Raw genomic sequence first — 15,061 nt, forward strand, 5'->3', positions numbered from 1 at the left:
GAGAAGGAATTACATTCCAGAAATGAAGCAAATTAAGCGGGGACAGAATGTAGTATACAAGAAACAGCAATAAGATACTCTGTTCTGTACACATGGGCTAACTTTTACATGGTCTCAATTAAGCAAGTTCAAATTGTTTGAAACTAATTCTTGACGAGCAAATTATCTAAGCAAACTATCTTCTTACTGTTGTGGTTCTGTATCTCTATGTAGATTTTCCCCCAAATTTTTATTTTAAAACATATCAAGTTAGTATAACTGAGTATGTGAAGGAAAGTAATTTGAAATAGACTTGGAAAGGTAGGCTGGGGCCAGATTGTGAAAAAAAAGTAAAGGCTAAATAGTGAAGTTTCTATTTTATTCCTAACAATGGTTCTTTCTCACATTATGGATTATTTCCTTTGGCAATCTGGAGAAGCCAATGGACCCTTCCTCAGAATAATGTTTTTAAATAACTGAAGGAAATGCTAAATTTCAGTAAGAGATTCATGAAAATAGTAATTTTTTTTTCCCATCCAACTTCACAGGCCCCCTGAAATCTCTCCATGGATCCCAGGTTAAGGACTCCTGTCCTAGGGCAAAAGGAAGCCCACGGAGCAGCCCTGAGTAGAAGCATGACATGGTCAGATAGGTATTTTATGAATATCAATTTGGCAGCAGCATGGAGAGGATGGGCTGAAGAGAAGAGATTAGACCAATTACTGCAATGGTCCAGACAAGAAGTGACAGATGAGGGCTGAACTAAAATGATAGCTATCTGAGTAGATGGATGTGAAATACAGTGAAGGCAGAATTAACAAAAGTAGACAATTTATTTAATATGAGAGTGAAGGTGAATTGAAGATGGCTCCAAAGGTTGTTAAAATTTGGAGGGGGAAAATGAATTGTTTTGGATATACTGAGTTTGAGATACCTAAGTGACATGTAATTGTAGAGTCCAATAGAAAAGTGGTGATACAGGGCTGGATTTCAGGAGAAAGACTGAGTCTGGATATACAGGGAATCATCTGCTTAAAAGTGACAGTTGAACTCATGGAAGCTGATGTGGTCACAATCACCTGAAAGAGTACATGGAAAAAAGTAAAGAGGGAGGGAGGAGCAGGTTGAGATAAGGATGATGATCCAGCAAAAAGGACTCTAGGCCAGTAGAATAAATGTGTTGCCTAGCACAACTAGTGACATTTATAATAAAGATTGCAAAAGATTTTTACATACAATATTTTGAACTTCATAATACCTGTGAAATCAAATTCTATAGATACTATCCTCATTTTGACACATGAGGAAGCTGAGAGGGAGGTTAAATGATTTGTCCACTGTCACCCAACTAGAGGTAGAAGTTAAACCGAGGTTTTAACGCCAATGTCAGCACTCATTCACTAAGCCATACTGCCACAAATAAATCCAGCACTCTAAGTACAGTATAACTAAGGCATAGGACAGTGGAGAATGTAGATCTTATCCTTTTAATTAAAGCAGCCTAAAAAACTAAACACAATTTGGCAACTAGAAATTAATATTAAATTTCCAAAAATCTATCTAAATTAAATATTGAAGCACTATAAACTGATTTACAGGTGAATGCCCATAAAATTTCACTAGAAATTAAATAAAATGGGAAGACATTTTTCTGGATGCTAGATAAGATCTCAATTTATTAAACTAATAGCTAAGTATCTCGTTAGTTATCTGGCACTTGAGCAAATAAAATAAAAGTAATGGAACGATGACACAACCTAGATGTCATCCTCGACCCCTCACTAACTCTTACCACCAGCTCCATCCAATCTTTTGCTTGTTGACTTCATTTTTTCAGCATCTCTCAAATATGCCCCTTTTTTTCCTCTGACACCATCCTGGACCAGCCCTCATCATCTCACACTTGGACTACTGAAATACACTATTTGGGGTGTTTGCTGGCCTCAAGTCTCTCCCCTCACTGCAACCTAGCATCCACTTAGCCACCAAGGTAATCTTCCTAAAGCAGAAGTCCAACCATGTCACACTCCTACTCAATAAACTCCAGTGGTTCCCCATTGCCTCCTGGATCAAATACAAAATACAAAATACAAAAAAATCTTGTTTGCCCTACAGAGCTCTTCTTATACCTTCCTCACCATATACTCTTTGATATAGTAACACTAAACAGTACAGGCTTATTTTTCCCTTTTATTCATACAAACTTCTTCCATAACCAAATTTACCATTAAAATATAAGAGATGTACAAGATTAACCTTCATATGCATATTTGCTTTAACTTGTACATGGTCTGATTTAAGTTTCAATTGTTTGAAATTAAACATGCTCAATAAGCACATCATTACTATATATTACTGCGATCTTCATTTCTATATAGACTTTTCCCAATAAACTAATTTTAAAACATGTCAAGTTGGTTGAACAGAGTCACTGGCATGATTACCTAATAATGAAAATTAGAATATTTGGACAAGCATGATTCCTTGCACACAGTTGGTACTTAAAAAATGCCTGCTGACTTTGAGCTGACCTACCCTGTAATGTAGTTACACAAAAAGATGCTAACTTAACTACCATTCTATTTACAGTGTTTTCCAACTGCTAGACCCCTATCATAGCCAATGGTCTTCAATTTGGTCATATTTACTGTACAAATATTAAAATGAACAAAAAAGATATGGCTATGCCAGTCATGAATACACACACACATTATATTTTATGTTTATATTGCAAGGCAAAATAAAAACATTTAAATGAAGATATTTTTCAATAGAAGTTAATGATGGAATTTATAACAAAGCCTAATTTTTAAAAATTGTTAAAAGTTCTAATTTCATTTTTTTCCTTAACTTGCAGATCTTTTTTCATCCCCAAACCTGTATAATCCCATTACCAACCTCTCAAAAACAGTACCTTAGGAGTTAAAATGTTACATCAGTAAGAGGTTGAAACTTAAGGTTGCGCAAGTGTTACAAAAGATAAAGCAACTTATCTACTCTAATTTCCTCCTAAAGAAGTATATCACTTGTTTAAAAATGAAGAATAATATACATTAGGCCAACAGTCTCTCCATTAAATATTACCTAACCACTAGATAGAAAAGCATATTTAAAAATTTCAGCTAAGAACTGTAATAGGAGATACATGGAGGCAATTATAAAACAAATGGAAAGAAGATCTAGTCTTGGCTAACCCGAATTTGGCCTAAAAGAAGAGAATGAAGAGCCTGATTGATTACAAATTTCTGCCACAGCCAAATATCTACAGAGATAACCTACCAGCTGAACACGATTACTTAATTACAATTCTTTTATGGCATTTAAAAAATACACGCTCCTTCATGAGCAAGCATTTAGATTATTCTTAGTAAATATCAGAATAAGGCAAAAGACACTAGAAATCTGAGTACCTATACAATCCATATAAGAAACATTTACAGCAAAATAGCTATTAAACCTAGTACATTTGCAAATGAAATACTTTGTAAGAATTTTTTAAATACCTATTTGCATTAATTTCTATTACTATTAATAGCTTACCTTGACAGAGGACTTTACTCTTGCAAAGTACTTCTACATTTTAAACTCATTTGACACTACCTACCTCACAAAATTATTATAAATAGTTCACACATCTAAAGTGTTGTCCATTTTGCAACATGCTTTCCTCAAAATGATTTGGTGATCTGGGTAGCAAAATTATTATTAATTCCATTATCTTCATTTACAGATAAAGAAACTGAGTCTAAAGTTAAAGAGAATAAGTGACTTGTACCAAGGTCACACTGGCAACTAAGAAGTGAAATCTTAACCTTAACCCGGGTCTTCTGTGGTCCAGAGCTTTCCCTGTTTCTAGTGCGCCAAATGGCAGACTTCAAGAGCTGTGGAAAGTGTTCTTGATATTTCAATCAGCAAACTTTTATTGAGCATCATAATACGTATTCAAGGTACTTTTATTTAGTCAATGTGGAAACAGAAGAAGAGTATAAAGCGACTATTCCCTTTCCCCCAGGGAGTTCACAATCAAATTACAGAGCCAAAGCAAAAAATATGAAAAAAGTTCAAAGACACTTTATAAGGCAGAAGATGATTAATTGCCAAATGGATGCTGAGCTCTGACAGATAAGTAAGTGGTGTCAGATCACTGTGAACTGACCTGGGTTACAGAAACAGTCCTTTTGGCCTTCAAGGCAGATTCAAGACAGTAAGGGCTTTTTGTTTGTTTGTTTAAGGAACCACCAATCCCGAAAGGAAAGTCGCACTTAAAGAGGGGAAGGAGAAAGCAGTGGAGTCAAGATCGTGGCACCAGAATGCACCACCCAGGTGGTCTGGAATTGTCTCAGGATCCTCTGCAAGCTTTTCATCTCTGGGCCTTTCCTAACAAGCTCCAGGGTGGAACACCGGCAAGACTCCCCGCTGTGGGGTTGGGGAAGCATTTGCCCAAATCGAACCTCCCCCCCCATCCCCTCCCGTGAGCTCTCGGGTTCGGGCAGATGCCCGAGCATCTTCTCGCTGCTCCCTGTCTCGCAGCCCACCCCCACCTCCCCCAATCTGGCTCTGTCTCCGAGCTCATCAGGCAGAAGCATCTCCCAGCAGCCGAGGGAGGTCGAGGACAAGGTGGGGCGGGGGTGGTGAAGGCTTGGGGAAAAATGCAGCGCCCAGGAGGTCCGGAGGAGGACTCGGCCACCAGCCGCCCGTCCACTACCCCCTCCCCGGTCTCGGTCCGAACTCCGCGTGTCCCTGCACCCAGGCACGCCCCTCTGCAGCCAGAGCTGAGAAGAACGCCGAACGCCGGCCCTGAGTGACAGCCCCGCCACCTGTGCTCGCACCTCCGCACCCCTCCCGGGCCGAGGCAAGGGGGTCCCACCCGCGCCTCGCCGGCCACCCCCGATCCCCGGCTTGCCCCAGGCCAGTCCCCGTGGCCCGCCGATCGCCCCCAGGTGACAGGTCTCCCGGGAGAGAATTACAAGTGCGTGTGGCCCGGCTAGGGCGCCACCAACTGTCCTACCCGCCGCCGCCGCCGCCGCCGCCTTCCCCAACCACGCCGCCGGGGAAGGGCGGCAGCTGCCCCCGGGACCGGCGAGGCGGTGACACGTCCCTCCCCCAACTGCACCCTCCTCAGGTTCCCGGCCCGCGGCTAGGGAAAGCGGCGGCGGCGGCGGGGGCACTCACTGCGGAGATTTTGGATGAGCTCCGAGTGATTGGCCCCGCCGGACTTCCAGGCCATCGCGAGGCACGCCTGGAACACGTAGAGAACCAGCTTCAGCGCGGCGGCGGTGCCCAGCAGCTTCGCGAGGAACTCGACCACCTCCCACACCGACACCGCCCCGTCAACGTCCGCGTCCCCGGCGCCGCCGCCGCTGCCTCTGCCGCCGCTGATGCTACTGCCCCCGGGGCCGCTGCGCGCTCCCGACATCCCCCACTGCGCGCATGCGCTCTGTGACGGGGCAGGGCCGCTCGGGTGGGGCTGGAGGCGGCGGCGGCTGCTGCAAAAGGGAAAAAAAAAAAAGCCGGGCTGACTCAGCGGCCCCTACGCTATCTCCTCTACAGCCGCCCCCACCCCCCACCGCAGTGGCATCCCACCCCTTTGCTCTGAGCTCTTCCTCCGCTGCCGGTCCAGAGGCCCAAGTCTGGACAGGAAAGGGGCATGTATGTTCCGCTTCCTGGGGATTTTAAGGACGATCTAAGCAAGCAGCCGGCCTCGGAGAGCGAGGTCGTTGGCAGTGGCTTGTGCGTCGCGGGGGCCGCGCCCCTCCTCGTGCGCACCAACTGCTGTTCAGCCCGGGGCCGTCCCTGGCCTTCAGGGGCTCTTTGGAGGCGCCCTCGCTGCCGGTGGTATTGCAGCCCGCCGAAGGTCAGGGTTTGCGGCTGGTGCTGGTGCCGGATCCCAGTCCGGGTTCCAAATTGCTAAGTGGCAAACCAAGGGGAAGAGGCACCCTTTGAGGTATCCCTTAAGCCACGTTGCCCACCACTTACTTTTTTTAGTTGAAAGTGACATAAGCCTTTTAGTTAAAACGATAGTCTAAGGACAGAAGGCGGCTCGGGGCAGCTTTGTATGCAATACACCCTCCTGGCCTTTGTTACAAGCACACCCCCACCACCCCCACCAGCAGTATGTGGCAGGAGGTAGGGTGCACCCTGGCTGAACCTGCTCCCAAAGTCACCTGTCGTTTGTTCTCTCTCAGACTTCCTTTGCAATGATGAACGTGAATCATGGCAGAAAATGGCGTGAGGGTTGTATGAAATCATGCATTAACAACAACCATACTGAAAACAAAGGTAGCAGAACTTCCGAGGGGGAAGGGGACAAAGAACAAATGCTTATTTAATTTTTTGTTTTGCTAAGGGTTTAAGATTTTATTCCATATTTGAACGTTTGATTTTTTTGTTGTTGTTGGTAGTTTCATCAAAATTAAGCGAAATTTTATTTATGGAATAGCTGGAAGGGACCTTCAAAAGGTCATCTAGGGGCAGCTAGGTGGTGCAGTGGATAGAGCACCGGCCCTAGTGTCAGGAGGACCTGAGTTCAAATCCCGCCTCAGACACATAACACTCACTAGCAGTGTGACTCTGGCCGAGTCACTTAACCCCAATTGCCTGATCAAAAAAAAAAAAAGTCATCTAGTTCAACTCTAGTTTACTGTGTGATTTTGGGCACGCCATGTAACCACTTTGGGCACGCCAGGTAACCACTTTGGGCCTCTGTTTCTCCATCTGTAAGATGAAGTTGAACTAGATGGTTTCTGAGGACTCTTCTAGCTCCAGATCCATGATACTGACTTGGCCAAGTGGTCACCTACCACTTAGTAAATAAAATAATTAGGAATTTGAACCCAGGTATTCTGACACTAAATGCCCCATTCTTTCTTCTATACCTAGAAATGTGGCGCAAAAATAAGTTTAATAAAAAATTAACCACTTTTTGCCCCTAATTTTGCATAATTGCCTAATCCTTTTATTTAATCCAACCTACCCTAAATCCCTAAATTTGTCTCAAGGGAAACAAAGTTGGAGGAAGAGTTGAGAACAGATAATGGGTAATTATGCTAGCCAACTCAGATGCTACAGTTTGCCAATAAAAATGAATCAACTATCCTCAAAAGGATAAACACTCCACATTATCCTGTGATGGGTGTGTTACTCTCTCCCTGACAAGCATGCAGTTTCAGCAAATTAAGATTCACAAATTACACAATTGGTCTGGGCTCCAGCTCTGTTGTGATCAGCTTTATTGTAGTTAAGCTCCTGCCCTAGGCATCCTGTCAACATCCAAAGCCCTTATTAACCAGCTTTGAAGTTGGTGGTCTTTCAGAACCCCATCAATGAACAATTTTGAATGAAGTATAGCTGCAAGTAAGCATTCGGCAAGTCACTGTGCTGCGGCTGCACCAGCCTCAAGTTTTCTGGCTGTCTCTCTTAAAGTCACAGAAACGTGACTGGAAATCTATTCCCCAATCTGCAATACAGAGAAAACAATACCTGCTTGCAAACTGTCTTGGGGATTCTGTGACCACAAATAAAAAAATAAATATCATAAAGGTGTGAAATAAATGCACTGTGCTGCAGAATGAGTTCTGATGCCTGGAATAATTTGGTTGCCTTACTTAGAGCTTTTTAGCTGTAATCATTCAATGAATATTTGTTGACTGAATAAAACTGCCGTATGGAAGATGCAGTAAAAATTCAATAGGTTCCTACTACATTTAAATGCAGCTACTCGATGTTCTTTTAGCTTGGAAGGAGGGGGGGGAGCCAGAGAGGCTCTAGAAGCCTTTCTCAGGAATCTGATAACCCTCTTCAAAGCTGACCCAGATGGATTAGATTAGCGTGCCCTGCCTTAGTAAGCTGTTGCTGAAAAACAGCTTCTAGCATCGTCATAGATTGGAAAAAAGAAAAAGAAAAAGAAAAACTTCATAGTTCCCTTTTTTTTGAATAGCATTCTGCTAGGCACTGTGAAAACCTCCTCTCAAGTAGTTTATCATCTAGTTGGTGACATAAAGCATACATTACCAGAAGATAACTAATGATAAAAGCATATATGATATATGTCAAAGGAGGGATATAGACCATAAGCTTTCAGAGTAAGAAGAAACTAATGGGGTGGTTGGGAAATGACAATATTAGTCATAGGCTCAACACAGTGAGGGCAAAATAAAGGCAGTTAAATAGGGTAGAAAACAAAGTTGCCAAGGGTGACACTTTAAAAATATTCTTTTGCAGAGTGGCTAGGTGGTGCAGTGGATAGAGCACCAGCCCTGAAGTCAGGAGGACCTGAGTTCAAAACTGACCTCAGACCAAACATTTGACACTTACTAGCTGTGTGACCCTCAGCAAGTCACTTAACCCCAATTGCCAAAAAGTAAAAATATTCTTTTTTTTAATTCACTATTCCTTTTTTAAAAATTTACATATAGGCCAGCAGCAACAGATAGTAAGAAAAATTCCATTTAAAGTAACTGTAGACAATATAAAATACTTGGGAGTCTACCTGCCAAGACAAACCCGGGTATTATATGAACACAACTACAAAACACTTTTCATACAAGTAAAGTCAGATCTTAACAATTGGAAAAATATTAATTGTTCATGGGTAGGCTGAGCCAATACAATAAAAATGGCAATTCTACCTAAATTTATCTATTCAGTACCATACCAATCAAACTATCAAAAAAATTATTTTATAGAGCTAGAAAAAATCATAACAAAATTCATCTGGAAGAACAAAAGCTCAAGGATATCAAAGGAATCAGTACCAAAAAAAAGTAAAGGAACGTAGTCTAGCTGTACTAGATCTCAAACTGTATTATAAAGCTGTAATTATCAAAACAATCTGGTATTGACTAAGAAATAGAGTGGTGGATCAATAGAATAGATTAGGTACATATTACATTATAGTAAATGACCATAGTAATCTGGGATATGATAAATTCAAAGATCCAAATTTTTAGAACAAAAACTCATTATTTAGCAAAAAACTGCTGGAAAAACTGGAAAACAGTATAGCAGAAACCAGGCATAGACCAACATCTCACACCATATACCAAAATAAGGTTAAAATGGGTATGTGATTTAGACATAAAGGGTGATACTATACACAAATGAGGAGATCAGGATATAGTTTATCTGTCAGATCTATGCATAAGGAAGAATTTATGACCAAACAAGAGTTAGAAAACATTATAAAACATAAAATAGATTATTTTGGTTATCATAAAATTTAAAAAGTTTTTGCACAAAGTCAATGCAACCAAAATTATAAGGAAAGCAGAAAATCAGGAAAAATTTTTGTATTAAGTATTTTTGATAAAGGCCTCATTTTTCAAAGATATAGAGAACTGAGTCTAATTTATAAAAACACAAGTCATTCCCCAACTGATAAATTGTCAAACAATATGAACAGGCAGTTTTCAGAAGAAAAAAATCAAAGTTATTTATAGTAATATGAAAAAATGCTCTAAATCACTATTGATTAGAGAAATGCAAATTAAAACAACTCTATGGTACCACCTCACACCAATCAGATCTGCTAATATGACAAAAAAGGGATAAGGATGGATGTTGGAGGGGATGGATACCCTTTGATCCAGCAATTTCATGCTAGGTCTATATCCAAGAGACATCAAAAAAAAGGGGGAAAGGACTTATTTTTACAAAAACATTTATAGCAGCTCTTTTTGTAGTGGCTAAGAATTGGAAATCAAAGGGATGCCCATCAATTGGGGAATGGCTAAATAAACTGTGGTATGTTATTGTAATGGAATATTATTGTGCTATAAGAAATGACAAGCAGGATGATTTCAGAAAAACCTGGAAAGACTTACATGAACTGATGAAAAGTAAAGTGAAAAGAACCAGGAGAACATTACACACAGTAACAGCAATATTGTTGGATGAAGAATTGTGAATGACTTAGCTATTCTCAGCAATACAATGATCTAAGAAAATCCCAAAAGACTAATGATGTAGCATATTATCTGCCTCCAGAGAAAGGACTGATATTGTTTGAATACAAACTGAAGCATGCTATTTTTCACTTTCTTTCAATCTTTTTCTTTTATTCAAATCTTTTTGTACAAAGTGACTAATATGGAAATTATTTACATGATTGCACACGTATAGCCTATACTGGATTGAGAGAGGGGGAGGACAGGGATGGAGGAAGGGAGAGATAGAATTTGGAACACAAAGCTTGAAAAAAGCCAAATGTTTAAGAAAATTGTTTTAACATGTAATTGAGGGGGAGAAATAAAATATATTAATTTTTTAAAATTCATGTATATTTAGTGCTAAAAAGCTTTGCTAACCATGACACAATTTTGTGATATCATTTTATAATCTCATCATGTGTGAGAAGCATCCTGTGCAAAATAATATAGGGAAAATTTTTCAAATATTGTTTAGAGCACACAATTTTCTTTTTAACTGAGTCTGTCATTTCATTGACATAGGGAAGTTCTAGAGTGAAAATTCTCTGTCTCAGCTCGGATAGGCTTCTGTTCTACAACTTATATAGTCTTGGAAAGTTGCCTGGAGCACTAAGAGGTTAAATAACTTGTGTAGCCCAACACAAACAGTAGGTGTCAAGATTTGAATCCAAGTTTTCTAGTTTTCTATCAGCCATGCCCTGCTACCTCCAGACACCTGTAGTAGATGTAAGAGCAGCAGTAGCAGCAGCAGCGGTAGCGGTAGCAGTAATAGTAGTAGTAGTAGTAGTTCTAGCTAATAACCTATTTTTATCACAGCTTACAGTGGAAATTACACAATTGACTTTTAACTTTTCCAAACCTCAGTGCCTGATGTATACAGAAATGGCATTCAAGGAAATAAAGTTGAGAAGAGAAATTGAACTATACTAAATATATACAGAGAAAACCCATGCTGAAGGTTATACAATTTTAAGTATACTGAGGAATCAATTTTCAATATATCTTAATACTTCAATAATCTAATGGATCCATGATCTCATCAATGTGGGTACTTTCCACAACTATGCAGATCCCAACTGATTCACACCTTCTCTTTCTGTTGTAATGGGGGTTTCAAGCATTCCTAAGATGGTATCACCCACATGGAAGATGCTAGGGTACCTATTTCTGGATACTGAAAGACTGGGGCATGTATAGACATTCTTCATTGGCCTACCATGTGGTTAGAAAAGAATTGTTGTTGTTTTCCACTGGCATGTAGTTAGAACTGTTGGTTTCTTTAAAAAGAGGTAAAGGCAAAGGGTCTCTAAGGACTGCTCTCCACTTTAGCCCAGGTAGCCTCAAGAAATAGTCCTGGAGTTTGGAACTTTTCCTTCTTCCTTTTTCTGTTCTAGGTACAGGGGGTAGAGTCTTTAATCAGACTCAAGAGGGTGAACCACAGTGGGGTCCTGGAATCCAGAAATCTAAGCAAGGATCTTGTAGCCAGCTCAACAGTTAAGCTTTGAGGAGAAAGCTCTGGGGATCAGTAGAACTTTGGACTTGAATTTCCTGAGACTAATGCTGTATAGGAACTGAACTAACCTAGTGACCCCAATTCCCCCACACATTTCTCAGAATCAAAGGTGAGGTAGGGGAAGGGGGTGGATTATGGCTCCAAGGTGTTGGGAAAAATGTTTGTATATTTGTTCTAGTTATATCTTTGAAGTAAATATCCCTTTATAAAAGCTAATCTTGATGTTAAGTAGTTAAATGGAACTGGGGTGATAGTCACTGTGCCCATAAAAATGAGAAGAATACAATTAGTGGGGGTTTAAGACAATGGCAGAGAAGAGAGGCACCCTCTAACTTCTTCAAGGTACTAGAGAAAAGGTGGGGTACAACGATTCTTAAACTGTGGATCCAATAACTCTATGTGGGGGTAGCAAAAAATTTGGCAACAGTAAAAGGTTTCTGAACGTGCAATGACCAAAAATTAATTCAGAATCAAATGCATAATGAATCCGAGGCGTTTCTGGCAGCTCTTGACCATCTTGCATCGGGCAACTTCACTGCAGCCTTGGTTCTAAACACGTAACATGCACACTTTGCACTACACATGCCATTACACCATGCAATGCCAACAAACGTTGACAGTAACACCCTGACTCAGATTTGACATTATGGTATGTTATGAATTGCAATGGTTTTACTGTACATAGAAAGTTTTCTGCTCTTACAGAGACATAATAGTTTAATTACAAAATACTTTTAATATTTTCCTACCATCATATCTCAGCATGTAAGTATCAAATTAGTATATCTTTGGATTGTATTCTGTTAGAATGTTTGATTTTAAACAGCTCTGAGGTACCACATCACACCTATCAGATTGGCCAACATGACAAAACAGGAAAATGATAAATGTTGGAGAAGATGTGGGAAAATTGGAACACTAATGCATTGTTGGTGGAGTTGTGAACTAATCCAACCATTCTGGAGAGCAATTTGGAACTATGTCCAAAGTGCTATAAAACTGTGTATACTCTTTGACTCAGCAATATATACGTCTGTATTCCAAAGAAATCATAAAAATGGGAAAAGGACTCACACGTACAAAAACATTTAGAGAGGCTCTTTTTGTGGTGGGCAACCTCTCAATTTCCAATTCTTGGCCATCAATTGGGGAATGGTTGAACAAGTTGTACTATATGAATGTAATGGAATACTATTGTGCTATAAGAAATGATGAGCAGGCAGACCTCAGAAAAACCTGGAAAGACTTACATGAACTGATGCTGAGTGAAGTGAGCAGAACCAAGAGAACACTGTACACAGTAACAACAACATTGTGTGATGACCAACTTTGATAGACTTAACTCTTCTCAGCAATACAAGGATCTAAGACAATTCCCAGGACTCAAAATGGAAAATGCTATCTACATCCAGAGAAAGAACCATGGAGTCTGAATGCAGATCGAAGCATATTATTTTTTTTTTTTGTTTCTTCTTTCTTGTGGGTTTTTTTTTTCCTTTGGTTCCAATTCTTCTTTACAACATGACTAAAGTGGAAACATGTTTAATAGCCCAATATTAGATTGCACGCCATCTTGGGGAAGGGAGAGGAGAGGAAAGGAAAGAAAATTTAGAACTGAAAATCCTATAGAAATGAATGTTGAAAACTAAAAATTAATTAATTTTAAAAAAAGAATGTTTGATTTTTAAAATTGCTGTTATCTCCTTTTATAGAAAACATAAGTGTTTAATTGCAGCAAGTAAAAACAAAAAGCCCTTTAATAATATTTCTCCACCATCACCACTGTATGTGTATGTAAGTGTGAAGGTCAGTTTTTTAAATTGAGCACAAAGAAATATAATTTCCATTAAAAGTCACGCCCATAACAGTTGTTTGTTTTCAAACCTTTGGAAAGACATGGACTCTGGTTACAGAAGCTTATTACTACATGTAGGGATAAGGTGCCTCTCAAGAGGGTGAAGTTTAAACAGATTATTGAAATTGAAAGATGAAGTTGTTATATTTTTGACTGAGCAAAAATCCAATTTTGTTAATTTCTTTCGTAATGATTTATAGCTTTCAAAACTGTGTTATTTGTTAGATATTTTCGAAAAACTCAATGATTTAAACATGTGTCTTCAAGGAAAGAATTGTAACATATTTATGTCAAAAGATAAAATTGAAAGTTTTACTTAAAAAAGTTAACATATGGAAGAATAGGGTGGAAAATGGTTCATTAGAAATGTTTACAACTACAGGTGATTTTATAATTGAAAATAACTTTCCTAAAGATTTAATTGTAAGAGTTATAATTGATCATCTGACGTGCCTGGAGACAGTTTCAGAAATACTTCTGTTCAAATTTTGATTCTAAAAAACTAAATTGGGTTCATAAACAATACTCAACTGAAATAAAAAACATCAGTCATCTGCCATTATAAGTTCAAGAAGAATTTGCCCAGTTATAAAGGATGACACAGGTTTAAAACTTGAGTTTCCTAAAAAAATTGTGAAATGAATTTTGGCTTGGGATCAGGACAGAGTTTCCAACAATTTCTGAAATGGCCCTGCCATTTTGTCCTATGTATTTATGTGAAGCGGCATTCTCAGCATTGACAGTTATAAAATCAAAATATCAATCAACTCTGAAAAACGTTGAACATACTCTATGTCCTGCAGTATCAAATATTCTGACAAAATTTAATTCTTCATGTAAAAATAAACAAGCACATCTATCTCATTAGTATGCAAATTTGTTTTCATCTTTAATAAATGGTAAAATTATACATATACTAAAGAATTGTTTTAAAATAAATTTCTTTATGATTTATTATCAGTAAATGTTTGATTTGTATACCTTTTTTATATACCTGTATACCATGGATCATGTAAAAATTTCTTGGGGAAAAAGGGGTTGCAAGTGGAAAAAGTTTATTAAGTCCCGGGGTAGAAGACTAGAGGGGTAAAGGGATATAAAAGGTAACAGGCCTAACTGTGAGAGAGTAGGGCAAGAGTGAACCATTTATAATGTTGCCTATGACCTTATATGAATAAGGAAAATGACCAATGTACTAGTCCTTGCCTTCCCCCAATAAACCTTAGGAGTTCCTTATTAGCTCTAGGAACAAATATAAGTTCCAAATATATCTGGAATTTAAAGTTTTTCACCTCTGGTCTTTTTCTATCTTTCTAGTCTTTTTTTATACATTATTCCCCTTCATACATGTTATGATTTAGCCAGTTGGCTCTTGATGTTCTTCACATCACACTTCATCTCTTATCTCAGTGCCTTTGCAATGACTGTTGCCCCAAACCAGGAATGCTTTTCCTTCTCACCTCTGCTGCTTGGGATCTCTGGCTTCCTTCAAGATTAGTCTCAAACACCACTGAAATGGATTACAATTTATCCATTACTTCTTATTGTATGTCACTTACCTACCTAGTCTCTACATCATTTAGTCCAAGAATTCTTAACCTGGGGTCATTTTTGGAATCAAACAATACACATGGTGGTCGTGTATTCTCTAAACATCTCAGTCAATTGTATGGCTGAAAAGATGCAATCCCTGGTGGAAAATGTTACAGGATCACGACCCAGTTCTTCCGATACTAAAACCACTATTCTATCCACTCCAGCACAGTTGGAGTCTGCATTGTCACTATA

The 15,061-nt window shown here is 39.3% G+C and overlaps 1 protein-coding gene across 2 annotated transcripts in view; it reads right to left on the minus strand.

Moving 5' to 3' along the window:
- The window catches only part of PCMT1 (protein-L-isoaspartate (D-aspartate) O-methyltransferase), a 40,945-nt gene extending 35,550 nt beyond the window's left edge, over positions 1-5,395 (minus strand). For both annotated transcript variants that reach the window (XM_027857979.1, XM_027857980.1), the window contains exon 1: positions 5,152-5,395. In XM_027857979.1, the coding sequence (XP_027713780.1) occupies positions 5,152-5,395 (244 nt within the window). The remainder of the gene's footprint in view (positions 1-5,151) is intronic.
- Between the last annotated feature and the right edge of the window lie 9,666 nt (positions 5,396-15,061).

Source organism: Vombatus ursinus, unplaced genomic scaffold (genome assembly GCF_900497805.2).
Source record: "Vombatus ursinus unplaced genomic scaffold, bare-nosed wombat genome assembly UNPS02012602.1, whole genome shotgun sequence".
NCBI classification, from domain to species: Eukaryota; Metazoa; Chordata; class Mammalia; order Diprotodontia; family Vombatidae; genus Vombatus; species Vombatus ursinus.